General features: G+C 32.8%; 3 protein-coding genes and 1 long non-coding RNA gene across 12 annotated transcripts in view; 2 read left to right on the top strand and 2 right to left on the bottom strand.

Annotated features, from left to right (window-relative positions):
- Positions 1 to 4,459, top strand: part of LOC100642412 (axin) — a 32,191-nt gene extending 27,732 nt beyond the window's left edge. For 5 of the 7 annotated variants that reach the window (XM_020865346.2, XM_012313743.3, XM_003398927.4 and 2 more), the window contains 5 exons: positions 156 to 320; positions 724 to 1,403; positions 1,519 to 1,829; positions 1,974 to 2,272; positions 2,361 to 4,459. In XM_020865346.2, the coding sequence (XP_020721005.1) occupies positions 156 to 320; positions 724 to 1,403; positions 1,519 to 1,829; positions 1,974 to 2,272; positions 2,361 to 2,487 (1,582 nt within the window). In that variant the 3' untranslated portion in view covers positions 2,488 to 4,459. The remainder of the gene's footprint in view (positions 1 to 155; positions 321 to 723; positions 1,404 to 1,518; positions 1,830 to 1,973; positions 2,273 to 2,360) is intronic. The other 2 variants (XM_048410022.1, XM_020865344.2) reach the window with 1 other exon arrangement.
- Positions 4,460 to 7,241: 2,782 nt separating this feature from the next.
- On the top strand, positions 7,242 to 20,246 carry LOC100642530 (sodium-independent sulfate anion transporter). Of its 3 annotated transcripts, none has more exons than XM_003398928.3 (11): positions 7,242 to 8,157; positions 15,694 to 15,872; positions 16,680 to 16,933; positions 17,355 to 17,556; positions 17,690 to 17,910; positions 18,301 to 18,472; positions 18,559 to 18,726; positions 18,834 to 18,995; positions 19,153 to 19,293; positions 19,372 to 19,517; positions 19,693 to 20,246. In XM_003398928.3, the coding sequence occupies exons 2-11, from the start codon at positions 15,695 to 15,697 to the stop codon at positions 20,047 to 20,049; spliced, it is 2,001 nt and encodes a 666-aa protein (XP_003398976.1). In that variant the 5' UTR covers positions 7,242 to 8,157; position 15,694; the 3' UTR covers positions 20,050 to 20,246. The 3 variants fall into 3 exon arrangements, with proteins under 3 accessions (XP_003398976.1, XP_012169136.1, XP_012169135.1); XM_012313746.3 differs by lacking the exon at positions 7,242 to 8,157 and adding an exon at positions 13,427 to 13,455 and having other exon boundaries at positions 15,694 to 15,854; XM_012313745.3 differs by lacking the exon at positions 7,242 to 8,157 and adding an exon at positions 13,427 to 13,455.
- Positions 13,575 to 15,317, bottom strand: LOC110119672. The gene is made up of 2 exons (XR_002308166.2): positions 14,888 to 15,317; positions 13,575 to 14,809 (listed from the first exon to the last, which is right to left on the bottom strand). It is a non-coding gene; the product is annotated as an uncharacterized LOC110119672 (long non-coding RNA).
- Positions 20,247 to 20,895: 649 nt separating the features above from the next.
- On the bottom strand, positions 20,896 to 21,999 carry LOC100642733 (60S ribosomal protein L32). Its single transcript, XM_003398930.4, has 4 exons — positions 21,847 to 21,999; positions 21,513 to 21,614; positions 21,277 to 21,429; positions 20,896 to 21,096 (listed from the first exon to the last, which is right to left on the bottom strand). The coding sequence occupies exons 2-4, from the start codon at positions 21,603 to 21,605 to the stop codon at positions 20,938 to 20,940; spliced, it is 405 nt and encodes a 134-aa protein (XP_003398978.1). The 5' UTR covers positions 21,606 to 21,614; positions 21,847 to 21,999; the 3' UTR covers positions 20,896 to 20,937.
- Between the last annotated feature and the right edge of the window lie 195 nt (positions 22,000 to 22,194).

The following is a 22,194-nucleotide window of genomic DNA, read 5'->3' as shown; positions in this document are numbered from 1 at the left end:
ATATCACATATTATAAAAAAGCATAGTGTACTATATGAACATTATAATTCTTTTCTTATTATATATATTAAAATTTGTGATATTTTTGCCAAAACAATTTTCAATCTGTTGTTTGTTTTTTTTATTTTGGTTTGATGTTTGCGTGGCGCTCATAGCATTTATTTACAACATGGGACTAGTCCATATCATATGCTCGCACTCAGACTGCACGCTCAATATTCCTCATACAACCCAGTATCCAGACAGGATTCAGAACTTCAAAGCTTGAGCAGTGATGCACGAACTGAATCAGACAATATGTCTCTCACCGATTCATCAGTGTACGTTTTTTTTGTTTTATCTAATATACGTATATAAAACCTAAACTTTTATTTATTATAAAAATTACAATTTTTCGTGTAAATAAATTCCGTAAATATTTCAAGATTTCAAGAAGTAATGCTTGATCCTACTTAATAATCTTTTTATGTTCAATTCATATCTTGTTTTATTCTATATTATATTGATTTATATGAATTTTTGTTATTTTATTTTAAGATAATGATTCAGTGTGTTGATATTGAGTTTTACAATATTTTTATATAATACATGAATAAAAATAACATTGCTTGAATTGTTACCTTTTCTCCTTAGAATGAAAACGAATATGAAAATATACTTATACCTCATCACTTTTTAATAATTATCGAAGTTTGTTATTATTTTAACATTTTTCCTTTGCAGTGATGGAGCGTCAATGAGTAAACAACGAAGTAAAAAGCAGTATATAAAACAATATAGAGCTATTAAAGATTCAGCTAGTTTAAATCGTGATCCGCTGGCTCATCATACTATCATCCCTCGTACACAGCGAGTACCACGTGATTTAATGCGTCCTCTGAAACCGGAAAAATTTGCTCAAGTGCTTATTGAAAAGTTGGAGAACGTTAAACGCGAACGAGAATCTCAGGAAAAATTTGATAGGCATTTGCAGGAGAGCGATACTATTAATAAGGATGCATCATTGGAGATGTCAAGTGGAGCACCGAAAGCACTAGCTGATGCATTGAGAGAAAAGTTAATGATAGAAGAGGATAATGATCAAGCGATTTTGGACCAACACGTCTCACGAGTTTGGTCGGATCTAACGCCTTCTCGATCTCCTGGACTCTCATCCCCAAGACTGCATTCGCCTGAAAGAAGACGTTCTACGCACAATTATGCACGGCCGTACAAACAGAGAAAAGAAAAGGACGTGTTCTCTACGTTTTCAGCAGATAGTGGTAATATTCACGATTTTCAAGAAGGCAGCGATCTTGTCGGAGCTGGCTCCATGAGTTCACTAGGATCTCACTTGCCTAAATCTAAATCCGTGCCATCAGATTACGCCGATTCCCTCCATAAACAAGACCTATATCTTCAAGGTATATTTTAGAATGGATATAAAAATACCGTTAATAATATACTAATTCAAAATATACAAATTTATGTATATATATTTGTTATACAATATTATATTACTACTACATATTTTTATAGGTCATGATCAAAGATTCCGAAGGTCAGACATGACTAGAAGATCAGCCACAAAGAAGTCTATGACGGAATTAACTGACAGTGGTGTTAGTGTTGTAAGTGACGTACCACCATCTACAATTAGCAAAGATATTCGTCTTTTATCGTGGCTTAAAGAAACTGACAAGAAAGCGGATACCAAACATAGCCGCCATGGGAAGAAGTATGGTTCTCGCAGTGGCTCTTTGGAAAGGACAAACAGGGAAACATGGGGCGTTCCTGCTCAGCCTTTTGTTGCAGATCCAGGAATGCCACCTTTACCACAACCTCATACAGTAAATACTTTCATCTAATTTTATGTTACTTGCTTTTTATGATTACTTACATATAAATCAATATATAATACAACGATATTTTAAATATTTTAAATTAATAGTGTTTATCGAAACTCTAGACGTGTATTCTCCCATTTTATACAGGCAACCCAGTTAGAAGAAGCAAGAAGAAGATTAATAGAGGAAGATAGAGCACGCTCGAGTTGTAAACAACGTCATTCTAATATTTCTAAACAATCGTCGTATGAGCCTACAATGCAAAGTCAATCTTATGTCCAATCAAACCAATCGACGTTAAAGAAGACGAAGCAAGATATTGGAGATTTTACCACCGTTGTGTTCAGTTTCTGTGACGAACAGTTTCCTTATAGGACTAAAATTCCTGGTCATAATGTCACTTTAAAACAATTTAAAGAATACCTTCCTAAGAAAGGCAGCTATCGGTGAGTAAAGTAACAGTATTTATAAAATTTCTGAAATATTTTACATCTTTGAGCATGATGTGTATATCTTCTTTCTTTTTTCTTCTAGATATTTCTTTAAAACCGAGTGTGAGGACTTGGATACGAAGGTTATTCAAGAAGAAATAACTGACGATTCTGAAGTTCTACCGTTATGGGAGGGTAAAGTTATGGCGCAAGTCAAGGCGCTCGAGTGATAGACTGAAACAAGGATTATTCTGAAAAAAGAACGTGCTAACTTCGAACAAGTGCCGCAACTAATTTTATTTAAGAGGACCAGCATTCTATAAGAAGAAAACCACAATAAGGCGATATTCGGTGTTAGTTTATTGGAGTTGCTAAAGCGGTTTCTTCCGCTTAAGTTAACCGAGCAAGTGCTTTTAATCGATAAAACAAAAAACCTGTTAAACCAGCAAAACCGTTATATGTTTATTAAGTAAAAGAAAAAAAAAAAGAAAAACAAAACGTCTTTAGATAAATATACATAAATTTTATTGAACATTTATCCTTAATTATAGTATTTCTTACAGGATTTGCATTTTTTTCGGTACTTTATTTTTAATTTTAACAAACATCATTTCTTTAACGTTCAGCAATATTTTATATATACTTGTTTCTTTCTTCCCGTTGTGTACTTGACAACGGAAGCTATACACATGATGTCGTCCGATTGTAAATAATTTCGGTTCGTCCGATGTAAGATTTTGATAAAAAGGCGTTTCCTTTTATAGAAAAGGTTTTGCTGAAAATAATCAAAAAGAAATCAACTAAAAGAAAAAGTAAGTGATTGCAGTTTGACCACGTCTAATGAAATTGGACGAATTGCAATAAAAAAAAATACGATTACATGAAATTTTCACGAAGGCAACATTCTCATTTCAAGTAACAGAGGTTTCAGAGAAACGGATTACTCTATCGTGATTGCAATTTGGTTATCTCCAATCGTTTTGGACAAGCTGCAGTAACATCAGAAACAGCCTGTATATTGATTGAATAATTTCTTCCTCTTAAAGACTTCCCATAGTTTTCCGAACGACTGTACAAAGGCCCGCGTAGTTTCGCCTTAGTAAGGTCTGTATAGACCCTAGATTTACATAGGAAAGAACATTATTACAAATTAGTTTTTAAGGAGATATATTACGTGCATTATAAATACACACGCTCTGTTTAATATACGTAATATATCGCGCATTCGAAGATACCGCGAAAAAAAAAAATATTAAAGATACAGATCATGTTTTGTCGTACCACCATTATCACCCATTTGACATTGTAAAATAAGCTCCTGCATAAACGTAACACGCATACTGGGAAATAGACGCGCAACACGCAATTGGCATCGGGGAAACAAAATACTTTGGTGGAAAAGGATTAATTAGTATCTAGACCGTAACGATGTTTTATCAGGTGCGAAAAATTGTGCCTTTTTAGTGCAGTAAGGACGAAGTAAGCCTAAGGAAAAAAGGTTAAGAGATACTTATTAAATTGGAGACCAGCGGGTCTAATATCGAGAGGATAAATTTGATACATCGAGCGTTTTGTATATATTTTTTTTCAAACTTCATCGTAGTCTTTGCAAGCTTAATCATTAGTAATCGTTATAACGCTAAAGAATATTATCAGCATCGTTACTTTCTGAACGTTTGCTTTTCAACATCGAACGTACATATTTCGTCGATAAATACGTATTTACTTTACGTATTAATCTTACTTTTTTGTTTTTGTTTCTCTCTATCTGCCTTTAAATGATTCTGTTAGAAAATGAATTAGAACAAATACAAAAAAAAAGAGAAAAAACCAGAGAGAGAAAAAATAGAAAATCGAACGTGTGATTAAATCTTCTCGGATAGCCTTCGCATATTGGTTCGATTTCTCAATAGTCGTAGGCGCTCGCTTCCTAAAACAACTGATTTTAAAATTTTTGACAAAACGAAGACGCAAAGAAAGAAAGAACAAAAATGTAGTATCTACTTTGAAAATAAAAATCGATGACGCCGAGACTGGAGGCGATGCACCGTGGCTGATAACAATTTATTGTATGTAATTGATTATCTTTAATTAATACTACGAATGATAAAGTGTTCCTGTACCTAATTAATTAATAATGATTATTATTGTATATCAAAAGTATTGAGAATAATAATGCCATTTTCACTGGATTATATGAGATCTATCGCATTCTATTATTTTAGAGATTTCCTTTATCTGTATCAGGGAATTTTGTATCAAGTTGTGAAATTTAATTACAGATAGTAAGTAAGTTATTAACAGGGGTTTCATGTATCTGTTTAAAGGAAAGAAAAGAACAAAAGCATAGATTATATGAAAAGTAATAATTGACCAGATCTTATCCCCTTATTTTGCCTTTTTTGTTATATTATTTTTAGCAATAATGTAATCCATTAGTGGTCACGGGTTGACTGATATTTTTAATCCATTTCTCTACATTTTTTATATATTTTTAATTCAATTATTCAAACATGTAAATATTCCTTTATTTTCACAAAGAAAATAAGAAAGATGGATTAAATTAATGGATTAGTTTAGCACTTCTTTAGTATATATTTATGAACTTTTACCTTATTTATATTTAGAATTCAATTTTTTAATCAATAAGTATTATCTATTTTTAAGGCAAAGATCACGGTACACGATGTTAAAAAACCTTTAATCCAAAATAAAACCACCTATTTTTTAAGCAGGATTAAGTACTTTACTGATTTTGATAATATCGAGCGTCAGTTAACTGAGAGTATGCTTTACATAAAAAGGCAGAAAGTGTCTTTGACCGACAACGGAATCAAAATCTTTATTTTTAAATTTAAGTTGAGAAGTCTATTTTTAAATTCAATGAAACTATTTTTTGACCACTGACGGATAAATCGTGGTGTATGTTGAGCAACAGTCTACTTCCGAGTTTTAGTATTCGCCGCTCAGCTATTATAACGTGTTACACGTCGGTTGTATCACGATGGAAATTGTATCATGAATACAAACAGCGTTATATGGAAGTATGTACTTATATCTTTATAATATTATTTAAACTTCCTTCCATTGTTTTATTTATTTTATATATTCAATTCTCAACACTTCTTTCACATTTTTTGAACTGTTACAATCAAAAATGTCAACAATTTCTCCATCATCTTTTTTATGTATATTTTTTGCGTTTAAATAATATACAATTGAAATTTAATAATGAGAATCTATTATTTACAATTTTTTATATTTTTTTCACATAAAAATGTCCGAAGAATAGTGTTTTTTCTTTCTTTATTTATTCATACTTCTTACTCGAGCGAATGCAAGTATTATCTCTTTATCTATTGGCTGAGAAGCTTTGCACACAGCATTAACTCCCTCTTAATCCCTATTCTGGTATTCTATGGAAATAGTAACATAACTTGTAGCAGCTTCAAGCTCTTTCCATCTTTCTTCAAATTTTATGTAAATATGTAAATAGGATTGTGGATTTGTAGGACACGTAACCTTGCCGGTTTCAGACCTCTATGTCAGGCGCTTACTTAAGTGGATTTATCAGTGTTATAAAATAATGATAATAACGCATATTTGCGTCTTCGAAAGTGACAGTTATTATGTAACGCTTTTATCACGTGTGTATATTCGTGTTTTCTTAATTAAGCAAATCATTTTACGAACATCTAGCAAATAATAGGTAAAAATATACATTTTCTGAGACACTTAATAAATTATTCTGCAACATCCGTCGTACATTTTCTACGCTTATTAAAAATTTTGATCTTTGACTTGAGAAACGAAATAACCTTTAAATAAATCCTTTTTTTAAAAATAATTATTCATTGAAAAGCAATTCGTTTCTTAATGATTTTTCACGTGAGAGATAAATTATATTTTTATAATATTCCATGGACAAACGTAATTATCGGTGGGTAGCTACATCGTAAATCTGAAGAACGACGAGAAACAAGGCGCGTCATGTAGAATGATTTTTCGAAACTGCGCAAGCCTTGAATCAAAACGAAACATACCTTTGTCTATACCACATTCATCTATCGTAATTTTTATGCAAAGAAATTCTACATACTTAGAGATCATTAAAGAAGATAGTTGACAAAGAAGACGTGTTGCGTTATCGACCTCAAATTTTCAAAATATTTTTTCTAGATAACATTCCTCGCGTTGAGTAACCGATTGTTTAGAAACTGCTAATATACGCCATAAAGAATAGAACAGAAAAATAATAAAAGTCTTCGCACGTGATTACTCACGATACACGGTCTACCCTCGAACCTACGGCCGGAATAATAAAAGATAAAACACGTATTGTCTGGCGCTTTCTGGAGGATTATTCTCCAAGAAAGATAAAACAATATGACACATTTCGAAATTAATATCGATTAAAAGATTTTGGTACTTTAGATAATGGAAGAAAGGTAAAAGAAGAAACGATTTACTGAAAGATTTTTAAGACGAATTATGAATGTTATTCGAACAGAGGAAAATCTGGATTATCCGAGCTAATTCTGATATTTACGTAAATTCATATTTTTATAAATATGATTGAGTAGACGGAACCTAGATAGAAAATTATTTTATTAAATATCGAATATTACAGAGAATATTACACATTGAATATTTTATATACTTCTCCATGTTACACATATTTTGTAAATTTTTGTATCTTCGAATTTATCATAAATACATAAAAATCCACTGTTCGGTATAATTTATAAATATTAATGCTAAGCAGCAGCTAGAACTTTTGAATGAAAAACCAATACTTTCTTCTTCGATCTTTGTCTCGTTTGTCGATTATACTTACAAGGGATCATTGCCATATTTTTCATCGATCTATGTGCCGATAATTCCATGTTTGTTATTATATACGTCCATAATTTACAATCTAGTCAGTCTATGTTTATTCTCTCTGCCGCGTACCCCAACTAAAAGTCACCTGTCGTTGAATCGGCGTAGACACAAACGGAATCGTTTCTATACAAGCGACATTTCTCTCGTGGAAACTTCACGTCGAACCTAACCCCGGATTCGTAAACAAGAACCGAACGCTATCGGCTGTCATAGTTGCGGATGTTTTTCCAAATCCATCCTTTTAGGAACACATTCGTATTCGTTAAATACGCGTATCGATAACGTTCTACCGGCGATATTTCATCCGTTTCCTACGTATTATGCGTGTTCTTTGCATCTTTGAATGTTCGTAGAAACGCGTATGAATCGACAGTCTAGCGGCAAAGTGTTCTCGAAATTTCCTCGAAAATTCGGGGAAATTCGGTGTGAAACAGAGGCCCCGAGAGGCTTTGTGCCTCCCATTGGATTGTTCTCCAGTGACGTTATTGCTTTAAAGACGGGCTATGGAGAAGGGGAGAAGAAGTTACGGCAGAAACTGTCGAAGAAGCACGACGCATTTAAATGGCCGGTCGCGTATTGCCGTGGATTCAGTTTTGTCGCCGGCCTCTCGAAATCGGATTCCGTTTCGTGTATATTTTTTCGCTCGTGCACCGCGCTCACGGTATCCGACCTTCGTCCGGCTATCCCCAACAAGTGTCACGGCACCGCGCTGAGAAGATTTTCAGCGAGGAAAACGGGAATCGAGCTGAAAGTGAGCGAGCGTTCCGCCAAACGACTCGCGTACATATGATTATCCGTTTGCACTGTCGTTGTTGTCTCTGGTTCTCGCGTTTTCCGCTTGTTCGCGAGTAGAATGTGTCGTGGATGTAAGAACAAGTAACTCTCTCGATCCTTAGATCGTCTAACTGGTCGACCACGAGGCCAAGAAATCCACCTTCGATTCCCCCGAACCACGTTCCAAGACGTAGTGACAACCGAACAACCGATCTCGTCGCCTACAACCCGTAGCTCTTTAAGTGAGTTATATCGAGCTTCATGTTGTTTTTCGTATCTTTCAAATCAGACATGTTTCTTCGTTTCTCTCCTTCGATAAATGATTCGATTCGGTTTCAGTGGGAAACGACAAAACAGAATAGTATCGTCGCTAAGAAATAACGTCTTGTCGTAAATGACAGATTTTGCGAAATGTTGATCGTTTGTATCGGCATCTATTGACACGTTTCATCTTTTTAGATATACTTGTCGTTGCGTGTTCTTTCTTTTCTTTTCTTTGCATGGAACGAATAAATCACGTTGGTTTATTAAATATCGAAATATCACGCTTCTTTATGTGCAGATATATAAATCTACTTGGGATAATAAAAAAAACTGGTTCTTATCGGTTGCGGTTACTATAGTGTACCGGGCACGTGTTTCAATGACAGGGAATTTCAATTGTTTTCCGCGCAGCTTCGATGTTAAATAATTCGGAGATGTAAGAACACTTTTCGTTACGAAATACGATCTGGTGTTATGCTACAGGTCTTCTTTCGTTGAAAGTTGATGAATCGAAAGTATTTATTAAATTGCTGACGAGATGTCGTTGGTAAACTAGCGCACAAGCTTAAGTCACGGCAGGAAAATGAAACAAGCATTTTTGTATTCGATTTGTTTGTAGTAAAACGAAACGTGACTTTGCTCGAACGTTTCGACAAAAGATAACAAACAATTTCTATAACTAAAAATAAACAAGAATAGAGGTAAGCTAACGTAGGCAGATGTAGCAACATCGACATTAAATCAAATACAATTAAGGGACAACAGTAAATAGAGGAGAAAAAGATTAGACACAGTTAGATTAGATAGAACGAAGTTCTTCAATTCCAGTGTTCTGTAATGTTGTAATGCCAAAGTATGTTGGTTACGTGTAAAAAGGTAAATATTGAACGTTACCGTATCGCGATCAGATCAATTAATTATCTTTATTAGATCATGCTCTCGTAGCAACGAGTTTAATTCGTGTCGGTTCTCTTCGTGTCATGTAAATAATGTCGAAACCTCACCAACATATATGTTTACCCGCTAAACAGCAGGAATTCTTGAAAAATTTCATCGAAATTACTTTGTGAAACATTTAACGATAAATTAGATTTACATCGAACATTTGTACATTCGCCAGAATCTAATTAAAATCGCCAAAGTCCGAGAAATATTATTATTTAAATAGACAAGATATTAGCTGATCTTACATCTATACTTCTATAATTAATTTAATTCTGCGGATCAAATTGGCTTTCAAGCAAAAAGTAAAAGACAATTACATACTCAAAAGTTCAGTCTGATTATAAATCTATTGGATTGGCAATTAAATGATAAATTTTTTCATTATCACCTAATGACAAATTCGCGCGTAACTGTAAATTGGTTGTTAACATTAATTTCAATATTCCATAATATATATTTCCCTATCTGCTTCATATTTAAATTTCATTTAATCGCCCGCTCGCATCTACGTATTGCAACATTTTCGTTACCGCCTAATGACAAAATCCGCAATCACTTAGTTGTCAACCTAATACGTAGATGCGAGCGGCCGATTAAATGAAATTTAAATATGAAGCGGATAGGAAATTGGAATATTGAAATTAATTTTAAGAACCAATCTATAGTTACGTACGAATCTTATATTTTTAACGTCTTTGCGTTAAAAAAGTTTTTTTTTTTTTTTTTTTTTTTAGCGTGAGTTTTATCGAACTATACAGTTGTAAATAAATCTTGAAAATTTTCAGTATAAACGTCGCTATTAAAAGATCAAATTCAAAATTCAACGACACGGCCATTGATTGAGAGTCGTTGTCGAAAGTCACGAGTGTATCTGACCTCACGATCTATCGCGTCTCCGCGATAGTCTCGCTATCGCGATGCAGTTTCTTATTGCTCTTAAATCATAAATTATCAGCTTGTATTAACAATAACTGTCACGTGAATGCAATTAATACCATTTAATGCTATATCGATGGATACCGATCGAACCGTTGATCCTAGCCTACCGTTACAGCTAACGCATAATTGAATCTAAATACGATGTTTTCCTTTCGTTTTTTAACATTCGTATTATCGTTCTTCTTCTTTGTTTCAACAGATATATATCACATTCTTTTCTCGATAAATATTCACATGTTAATCGGCAACTATCAGCTTTCTACCAAGAACGACAAGCTAATAGAATATTAATAAAGTTAATAGAATTTCGTTTGCTAAAATAAATCATAGTAGAAATAAAAAATATTACAAAGATTCGAAAAAAGAAAAAGAAAAGATGGCAATCCTAATATCATTTTTATCGTTGTTATTATTTCATACCATCGTTTCGCGTTTATCATACAATTTATCATTGTTATCCGTCTATGAAAAACTGAAAGATGCTAAAATGCAGAGAACGCGTAACACGCAGGAGTACATAAAATATTGCATGTATGACAATCGTTACAATACCTGGCGAAACGATTTTTCGTTTAAATTCTATCTGTTCGTAAAAATAGGAATTTCCATAAATTTACAGGAACATCAAAATTTAACGTCGTTGAAATTTTCACGGGCTAATAAATTAACGAAACGAGCGGCATGTACGTACGAAGGTATTAGAAGCGAAAGAAAAAAAAAAGGAAAAAGAAGGAAAGAGAGAAAAAGAAACAGAGGGAAGAAGGTTCCTTTGCGAGTCGAGGAGCGGCAATCGCATAAACACAGGAAGCAAACATTTCTCAAATTTCTTAGCCGTGTGTATCTTTGTCGCGGTATTTAGAGCTGGTTCTAATCGGCTGCAACCAAGCGTTTAAGTAAGATGTCGAGGTGCACGTGCCGCTGAGTAGCGCACATTAACTCCTATTGTACTGGCTGTTGGATGCCTGTATCAAAGGACGCGTTGAAATAGCGGCTCATCTGCAGAAGAAAGAAGAGCCGCCGGTTACACGTTCTTATTATTGTTGTACGCGCGTCGATCATCGATAATGATATTTTCCTTGACAGGGTCGTTTACAATTAAGACGTTCGGTTTCTTTTCACGATGACAAATGGTGGGTTCGCGTAGCGACGCTTCGTTCCATCGCGAGGAAAATTTACATGCGGAAATTAGTCCGTGAGTTCTGCCATGGCAAAGCGCGGGAATGGAGATGCGAAGGAAATTTTTCTAGACTAGTTATTGCAGGTAGATTTCACGACATTATAGATGTTTGTTTTAGATTTAGATCTAGATCTTTGTTGTAGACTTTACGGTTTTTCCTTAGAGAACCAAGCGGATCTACGTGGATTGGGACTAAGATGATTTTATTACCGTCTGTTTGTTACACGGTTTAGTGTGTTCGCTCGCGAGCAAATAAAAGAGGAAAACACGTAGAATCTAGAGTAGAAAATAATACGATGGAGTAACGATATCGTAAAAGGAAACTCGACACTTAACGTGTTAATCGTTCGATTATATTATTTAAAAATATTTATATGAAGCGTAAGTCGAAGAATAAGAATTTTCTCTATGTACGTGCTCGTACTCGAGAATAATAACGAGCGATGAACCTGCTCATATGACTTACCGATTTATTTAACGAATTTCCATAAGTATTTACATTTCGCATGCACACCTTGACAAAGTTATACCTATGTAAGACAAGGACGAGAGAATTTAAATTGTATAATTTGAAACGAAGTTACCTTATTAGCATTTTCCGATAATAATGAGTAACACGTTTAGTCTCGTTGATCGTAACGAGTTAATTGGCGAGAAAGCAAATTTATCGAGAAACGAGTCGCGTCTGCGTACCTCGAAATCGAATGCCACTTTGATAGATTCGTATCGCATAGTTTTTTCATACATCAACGTCGAAGTGAGTGCGCACGGATATTTTGCACTTTCAAGGCAACGGTAACAGTTCGCAGCTGAGGCTGGCTGGTTAACATACGTCGTATAATTTGCGGGCGGAGATTGAAACGAGACGGTGAGCCTCGATCCGGTAGTATTCGTGATTTGCATGAAAAACAATGTTCGAGTTGAATTAATTTGCAGGCACGCGGTTCATACCATATATCAAGCCGCGTTGGGAGCTAACGAATCGGGGGGAGAAGCCGCGTGACAGAGTTGATTCAGAAGCACATGATAGCAGAGAATGACCGGTTGCATGAGCGAATCATGTGACACGCGTTCTCTCGTAGTAATGCCTTTTTTTTCCTACTACCTCTTATCCTTTTTCATTCCCCACCAGGCCGCACTTTACCTGGCTGATTGGAAATAAAAGCGCGATATCCCGGCCAACCAAAGATTCCAAGATGCAACCGGGGCGAATTAACGGGCCAGCGTTGCAAATTGCAAAACTTGTTCGCAATTTTACGACTTTTATCGTCGATTTTTCTTCTTCCGCTTCTCCGGCACATTTTAATCGAGTGTTTTTAAAAAGAGCCATTCGTGGAATCGACTCGTTTGACTATTGGTTGGTTGAATCCTTGAGCACAGAATGGGAATTAGATGCATACGAGATACTTTGATATTTTAATTTGATTTAAACGCAGATACGTAGGATAGAAGATATTCCAATATTTCGATCGGATCTTCTCGAAGCTAAGGTGTAACATTTGTTTAAAAATACGAGTTAAAATTAACAGGGCGTACGAAGGCTTTCGTGAATGATGATTGTACGTATTTTATAAGAAATTATTTAAATCATAATGATTAGGACAATTTATAGGCCTTTACAGATGGTTTGTCTATATTTTGTAAGAAATCATTTAAATTCCGAAAAATCCATCACGTTGTGAATCTATTACGTTTTTATGAAAAGTTTCCAATTGGTTATTTCGATTATTCTGGTGGTTTTAGCGTCGATATATCGTATGATTTCTTACGGGCACATTTAAGGTAATAGACCATGGATTTGTTTACCAGTTACGTACTTTGAATATTTTTTGTATTTATCTACGCTATATACATCCTGTGCATTCCTGCATCTTTAATTTGCATAAGTGCATAAAAATCCGCAATTCAGTCATCGTCATGTGATGCTCATTGAACAACATATTCTGGGAAGGAAAGCCAGGTGGCACGTTCTGTGGTTGTGGTAAACGCTCGATATTAGATACTAGTAATAATAGATGCAAGGATAAGAGATCAATGGGCATTTACGCAGTTTAACCGTTAGATTTCATAATACGAAACGGAAATAGGTAAAACATTTTCTTCGGAAGATCTTTGCCTGATCGAATTTACCACGTTGCATGGTAATCGCGCTGTATCGAGACAAAATTTAAGTATCCTTTGTCAAAGAAATTATGAATGAAATGGTATTATGCGCGTAAGTATCTTCTGAATTATTTTAAATTCGATAATCAATATTTGTTGGTAATTTACGCCAGTTAATAGTGCGGAGTTTTATATTGACTCTGCCATTTCTAAGATAAATAAAAAAATAAATAAAACATGTCTTACGTGTATTTATAGGTTGTAAATATACACATATTAGCAAGTTCGAGACGTATATCGATTAACATTTTTGTATTTAATTAACAGCCTACGGACATGGTTATGCAAATTCATATTTTCATGGATACATTCAACTAAAAACATGGAATAAAGATTTCATCTACATATTCAAATTCTTTTTCACACATATCTCTATACGTTATATATGTAGAATGTATGTATGTATTCTTGTATCTTTATATTACATATTTACAAATGTATGAACATCCACAGTTCAAATAGTTCGAAACGATAGAGTTCTTTTTGTATTTTTACGCTGGAACATTTGACAAATATTTCGTTACGTAAACGAGAAAATACAACTCGATTCATGTCTATAATTTTGTATTTTCACTTTTATACGATATTTAAGTGATTATTATTCATTCTTGATTTCAAATAGAAATTGCTTGCAGAAGAACGTAGAATGTCACGAAATATTACTGGCTAAAACATTCGATAAAACACGAAATATAAGATTACAATGGCGATCGCAGCTGTATTATATTCGTTTATTTATATTTATTCCGATACTCGTGGAATACCATAATATTATGCACATTATAGAATTGTTAAGCAAATGTTTATCGTAGCCAAATATTCGTCACGATCAAACAAGAAGCGGAAAGTAAACAAACACTATGGCATACTGTCATAAATCATTATTCACCTGACGAACGTAATTTATCGTTAACTAAACAACGCATCCATACGACTCGACTTTCGTAATGTTTCTAATTAAAGAAATACGCCCGGAGAAGGTTTCCAGACGCAAGTCGCCTGTGTCTTTTCGTCAGACATCGTTGAAGTCATCTTAAATCGATCTGACGTTTTCTTGTTCGTTGTGGTACAATGTAATTTGTTTTCGCCGTCAATAATATCTGTTAATACGTTGCTTCATCTTACTTGTTTACATTCTGTCGTTCTTTCGAGTTATGTGGTCCGATTCGTTACGTTGAACTAAATAAAGGCCAATAAAAACTCGTGACAAGTGAGAATCGCGCAGAAAAGCACGTATACTAACTTTAGTTCGAATCACTTAGTCTCAGTCTAATTGAACGAATATCACCAATGACTGTTAAATATACTGTCCCAATTTAACATCATGCTAGCGTACATGATATAGCACTAAATATACTTAGTCCAGCTGGACAGAAGTTAGCCAAAGATATGAAAACTTTATGGCCCTATAACGAGACGAGCATGACATTCCATTCAATTCTATAATTAAGATTTTTATGTATTTATAGGAAATTTATACATACGCAAGTGTAAATAAATGTACATAATGAGCGTAACGTAAGAAACATCTCAAATATTAGGTTATCCGAAAAGTTTCTTTCGTTTTATGAGGAAATAATAGACGCACAAGGTTTTTTGTTTTGTATTATTTTGTCGAATTACGTACGATCCATTTTGTTCTGTTGAGATAAACACCGCGACATTTCACAAACTTGGTTTCACGTTTGTATGAAGCTGCAATGTTGTAAATAACACGTTTGCGAAAGAAAGACACCTTCCGGACAACCTAATACTTGTTACAGCGCTTACAGTATTTAGCGGGTAAAACAAATTTCGAAAATTTCTATTTAGGTTTCTTTAGTTTACGTTTCTTTAGTTGTGACCATGCATCAATAACATCCACGGTTTAGATTAGATATCCGTATATACCTAATTGAGTTCTACAGAAACATGTCAATATTATGAACAGCTTATTGAGAACGAATCAGTCTTAAATGTCGGGTAATTATTTTTTTAAAACATGCATGCTGTGTACCCATAATTATCCGAAACAGTTATATTTTCAAGTGTAACGTGTTACGTTGTAATTTATTATGTAAAGCGTTCAATTTTAAAAAGCTTTCTTTTTTCTTTATTTTACTTGCATATCACTACGCTTCTTTTGATTTCAGTAGCAAATCATTATCGTAGCGAAAGGATAAAATTCCAAGCTATTAAGTTTTATCAATTTTCATGTAAACTTCGCGTAGAAACTGACGATGTTCGTGGAAGAAAGAAGAAAGATGTTTGATATAATTATACTAATCCACGTGAAATATTGAATTTTCAGGATGAACAAACCAAACGATACGGCAGATGCGAATGAAGACAGTAAAACCGGAGTATACGTGAATCATGGTTTGACCGGCTCTGGAAATAGTTTGAATCTCGATCATTCGAACAGTTCTGAAATTCTACATAGTTCGTACGAAAGTCACCAAGAAACACAAGGTTCTTCGGATTTTATCTGTAAGCACATGTAACACTAAAATGACTAATTAATTTACATCTGACGTTATTAATGTGATCACTTGTATATAAAACCACCGAGTAGCTGAAATCCTTCATTTCCTCTTATCATTTCCAATGAATCGTTGATAATGCAATTCGCTAAGTATACGAATAATTTGTTATAGCAGATACATTATATCAATTCGCATAGTTAGATGCGTTCCTTAAAAATGATGAAAAATGGGTGATTCATAGAAATTACTTTACGAAAATAGAATCTAGACTACGGATATTTATGCATTTCTAGGGAATTTAAAGCCTCAGGAATGCACGAAATGCACCTAATAGGCAAAAATGTACAAAATATTCAATGTAAGATATTCATTGTACATAAAATAAGACACGAATTTTTCCACTTACGATTAGATATACGCGATCTAATTACATGTAACTAAAAATACATGCGAGTTAGCGAATTGATAGTAATTTAACAACAGATGTATAACAACAGCTTATAAAATAAGGTAGAAGGGTGAAACTAGACTAAATCAAACTGTCGCCTAATAAGTATACGATAACAAATTGTACGATCGCATTTTCATATACGTATGTACAGCACGCTCAAATTATTACTTTAACAATACGATGTTAAACGATCCCTATAATCTAAAATTAGAACGATTGAACGTTCGTTCTGTCTTTAAATGATCATAGATCAACAATTGATTTACTTGTTTGCAATCGGCGCCTGAATTATTCTTATTATTTCTTAGTTGAACAACCAAAGAATAGTCAATGATATTATTCTATCTTTGTTTCTTATAGTGGTAGAAGAGTCTGACGACTACAGATTGGAACAGAAGGATAGTTTTGTACATTCCACGTTATATCAGTTGAAGCGACGTTGTAGATCGGCTTGTACGAGGAAAACCATTTATAAAAGGGTTCCAATTTTAAATTGGTTACCAAGGTATAGTTGTCACGATGGACTTGGTGATCTTGTTGCCGGCGTTACCGTGGGTCTTACTGTTATTCCACAGTCGTTAGCATATGCTAACGTAGCAGGTTTACCAGCACAAGTTAGTACTGCTCGATAATTACAAAGCTCAGTGAAAAGGTGGTACAAACGCATAATTTTCCAAATCATCGGATAAGTACAGAAAATAATATAAAATCGTATTTACGAGGTAATTTTTCTTTATTTATTATATTAATTAATTCATTACAAATTTCCAAACTTTCATGAGTATGTACCTGTGTACCTATAGTAATATATTTTAAAAGCATACAAATCTTGTGGTAGGGTTTACAGTTGCCTATCTTTTCAATTTTTTATTATAAATTATCGATTTCCTCAAATTAGAAAATTTTGTCGTTTGCACTACTTCTACTTGCTCCCTGTTGATTTCTATCTTAGTTCGTGAGATGTCCTGTTCGCGTGTGTAAATTATCAAACGAGATAAAAATAAGATGATTAATGAAAGAAATTATGTTTTACAGTATGGACTGTATGGTAGCTTTCTAGGCTGCTTTATTTATGTTATATTCGGATCTTGTAAAGACACACCGATGGGACCTAGTGCCATCATATCTCTGCTCACGTACCAAACAGTTTCACATCTCGATGCACCATTGCAACACGCGATACTCCTCTGCTTTTTAGCCGGGCTGATAGAACTGATAATGGGTATATTTGGTCTCGGTAAATATCTACAACATATATTGTCCGCTTACGATTTACGATAATGATATTCGAAATAAAAGAAAATTCTGAATATATAACTATTCCCTTTCGTAAATATACGTATAAGTTGGTACAATAATATGTGTTCCAGGATTTCTAATTGACTTTGTGTCTGGGCCTGTTAGCTCTGGTTTCACATCAGCGGTAGCTTTGATAATCATTACTTCGCAAATAAAAGATATACTCGGCATCCCTGTGAGAGGTTCGCAGTTCATTGAAATGTGGAGAAACCTTGCTGAACATGTACACGAAACTTCAGCTTGGGACGCTGTTCTTGGAGTAACTTGCATTGTGCTCCTTTTATTTCTTAGAGTACGTATACATTATTATATGTATGCGATCGTATAAAGGAATTATTAACAACATTATTTATTTATAATTTATAACATTAAATTTATTATTTATTAACATTGAATTTATAACATTAAAAGAATTATTATTTGATAATGTAAGAACGAATAATTTAAAAAAATAATATATTTCTTTATTCTCAAAATTTCCTGCATTCCTAGTATCAGATATACCAAAAATACATGCACACATATATTTACAAATTTTTATAGGAAAGAAGTAATAATTGCGCTACTTACATGTGATGACATTTTAAATGGTGTATTATTTATTATATGTATTAAATGCTGTACATAGCATGTAAAATATCTAACTCTCTTAACAGATATTTTTCCGATTTCTCTTTTATAGCTTTTAGCATCGTACAATGTCGGCCCCAAAGAAAAAGAATTGCAAAGTACAAAATATCGCGTGTTAAATAAACTCATATGGTTATTTGGTACATCGCGAAATGCTCTTCTAGTAATATTGTCCGGTCTTTTGGGATACAGCTTTAGAAAAGACTCGCCCTTCAAATTGGTTGGTAAGAACAATAAGTTGATATCGATTATTGATTATGTAAATATATTACTGACTGTATTATTATTAAATATACTAATTTTTTAACAGGATATATACCAGATGGTATGCCAAACGTACGATTACCACCATTTAGTTACATGAAAGATGACAATACAACGGTGACATTTATCGATATGGCTTCAAATTTGGGAAGTGGTATTCTCGTTTTACCTCTTATCTCGTTAATGGAAGATATTGCCATTTGTAAGGCCTTCTGTAAGTTGATACATCATTTTTATACATTATAAATGTATTCTTTACGTGAATAATAGTACCGTTTTATTATATGCGACAAAAAGGAAAGGTTTTCGTATTTATTTCAGCAACTGGAAAATCAGTTGATGCAACACAAGAATTAATAGCGATTGGAATATCAAACATTGGTAATTCTTTTGTTCAGGCGTTTCCTGGTACAGGATCTCTTAGTAGAAGCGCGGTAAACAATGCTTCTGGAGTAAGAACACCAATGGGAGGCATTTACACAGGTAGAATAGTAATTACCAGAATTATTAATTATTTATTATTAATTGTTAATTTAGAATTATTATAATATAATTATTAATTATTAGTTACTAGAATTGTTTATATAATTACCAATTTTTTTCATATATATAGGTCTCACACAATTATCATTTGTTTCAGGTACCTTAGTAATATTAGCCCTTTTTTTTCTCACTCCTTACTTCAGCTACATTCCAAGAAGTACATTAGCAGCAATTATCATAGCTGCAGTAATATTCATGGTTGAAGTTAAAGTTGTAAAGCCAATGTGGAGAACTAAAAGTAATAACAATTTAAAATATGAATTGAAAAAGACTGCTAACTACTTTCAAAATGTTTTTTAATATTTTATCTTTACAGAATCAGATTTAATTCCCGGACTGGGTACATTTATCGCATGTCTGTTATTAAAATTAGAAATAGGTATTCTATGCGGTATTGGATTAAATATTTTATTTATTTTGTACCACGCGGCACGACCAAAAATATCCGTAGAAAAACTTACTGTACGTATCTTTCACTTTTTAACTTATTTAGTTGTAATATTTTATATATGTGGCTTTAAAAAATTGATTGTATATATTTTTGTTATTTTTATTATTATTGTACGTATTATTTCTTTAGTATTATTTATTTATTCATAGGTTGATGAATATATTTCGACTTTATCTTATGTTACAGACTCGACATGGCATTCGATATCTCATGCTAACTCCAGATCGGTGTTTAATTTTTCCATCTGTTGATTACGTTCGAAATTTAGTAACAAAATATAGTCAAAGAACTGGAAACATTGCAACCCCGGTTGTAATCGATTGTTCTCATATTTATGGAGCAGATTTTACTGCAGCTATGGTAATTGAAACTTTAATAAAGGATTTCGCATCGAGGGGCCAACCACTCTTCTTCTACAATCTAAAACCTTCAGTTTATGCCGTGTTTGAAGCTGTCGCATCAACTGATTTTGTTGTATATTATACTCAGGAGGCGTTAGATGATCTCCTTAAAGACAGAGGATACATCAAACAAATTAAATAATGCACATTATTTACGTATATAGAATAACATAATGCAATCTGGATTACCATATTATTTTACATTGATTGTATAAATGGTAGTCTCTTTCATCTTATGAAAAATTGTTAAACATTTTTCACGATTGTATCATCATAATTAAAATCTACAATTATAGATTTTACGCAAAAATAAAGTATAAGACAAATATTTTTCATTAACGTTCAATGAGACACGTCAAACGCATATCATCGCATTTTATATTTAAAAATGCATTGTGATTAATGTAATTATTTATATTATATGTATTATAGCACAAACATGTTTTTAATAAATCATTTTTATGATGTACTATATGAAAAGGAAATTATATTTTAATTGCTCGCTAGTCACTGTCGTTATTCATAAAAAATAAATGATATAAATGCATTTTATACCGACACTTTTAGGCATTATACATTACTATAATAAAATTGAAACTTTAAACAAATTTCTATATTTGATGGGAAATAATTTTTGTCATGGTGAGATTCTCTTGGGAAACGCATCCTTTAAGACTGAACTTGGTAATACACAAGAACACAAGTAGATTATGGTATAAAAATAAATTATAATAAGTATAATAACAGAAAAAGCATTAAGAGAAGCATTAAATAAATTAATTAATGCATACATTGTCATATTAAAATTATTTTATAAAAGTGTATAGATATATTTATATTGTACCATTTTAAGTTATACAATGAAACATCAATTCTTTTGAAATTTCTTTCAATTTCTGTGCCTCAAAGTAAGTGTGTCTTAATTAGATTTATATGTAATAGCACTATGGATGGATAGATATTAGGAGAGAAATGTAAAGAACAAACATACTTTAAATATTTTATTATTAAATCAAGTAAGAATATGTTTTTATTCATTTTCTTGAGAACGTAATCTTGCACTGCCATTAGTTACCCTTATTGAAAGTTGCTGAGCACGTTCAACAATGGATTTACGTTTCTTACTACTTACTCCATGAGCGATCTCAGCACAGAATTTTCTGTTTTGCATCATTAAAACTTCTAATTCCTACAAACAATCCAAAAAATAAATATTATTACAATTATTATATAGAATCACTTCAGTATAAAAATTTATTAAATAAGTTGAAATATAAATACAAGTTACATTTTTTTTTTGATGTATAAGAATGTACAATTTTTTGTCTATAATAATTGTTGATTATGAATGAAAAATAATTCTTTTTACCTTAACATTGTGTACCAGAACTTTTCTGAAACCAGTTGGTAACATGTGTCGAGTTTTCTTGTTGCTACCATAACCAATGTTGGGCATCAAATATTGTCCCTTAAAGCGCCTACGAACTCTGTTGTCAATACCTTTGGGTTTACGCCAGTTTCTCTGAAGAATTATTTTGTTAACATTTTTAAATCAGTTATTGACATTGATAATTGATAATTGAATAAGCAATATAAAAAACAAACCTTCAATTTACTATAACGATCACTCTGATGACGAATGAACTTCTTCGTCCTCTTCTTCACAATTTTAGGCCTGTATACCGGTCGAATAGCCATTTTTGTGCACTAAGAACATAAATAAAATGTAAATTAATTGATATACAGTTATAGGAGTAAATTAATAACAACACATTTTGTCACATATTTTTTAATCGTATAATTGTGACAGTAAATTATTTTTTAAAAATATGATGTATTTAATCAATCTTTATTTATTCATATTAAACTAATATGTGTATATTTTATGTTACACGAACGATTTTTAATAAATTTTCGGATTTTCTGTGGGATTACGTACCGTCTCTTACTACACACCAAACAAAAGAGGTTATATTGAACTTGGATCACGGTCGTCTAATGAAATATTGCGTCTAGTGATACCTTATTTAGTGACACACAAAAAGAAACTATAAACACTTGCTGTTCAAGTAAAGTTAATCAGATATTCTCTTCAATTTACATCATAGAGATAATTATCTAACAAAATAATTATAACTTTTGTTTTATTTTTCATACAATTCAATTGTTTTTAATTTTATTTAATTTTCAATTTACAAAAGGCGAGTGGAGCGCCTTAACGCTTCATAGAAACAATCTAACTCCAAATTCCCCAAATGGGCATCAAAATCAGGTGTATGTGACAGCA

The sequence above is a fragment of the Bombus terrestris genome, chromosome 11 (assembly GCF_910591885.1).
Source record: "Bombus terrestris chromosome 11, iyBomTerr1.2, whole genome shotgun sequence".
Lineage (NCBI taxonomy): Eukaryota > Metazoa > Arthropoda > Insecta > Hymenoptera > Apidae > Bombus > Bombus terrestris.
Note: the sequence above shows the minus strand (reverse complement) of the source record. Positions and strands in the feature narration are given on the sequence as shown.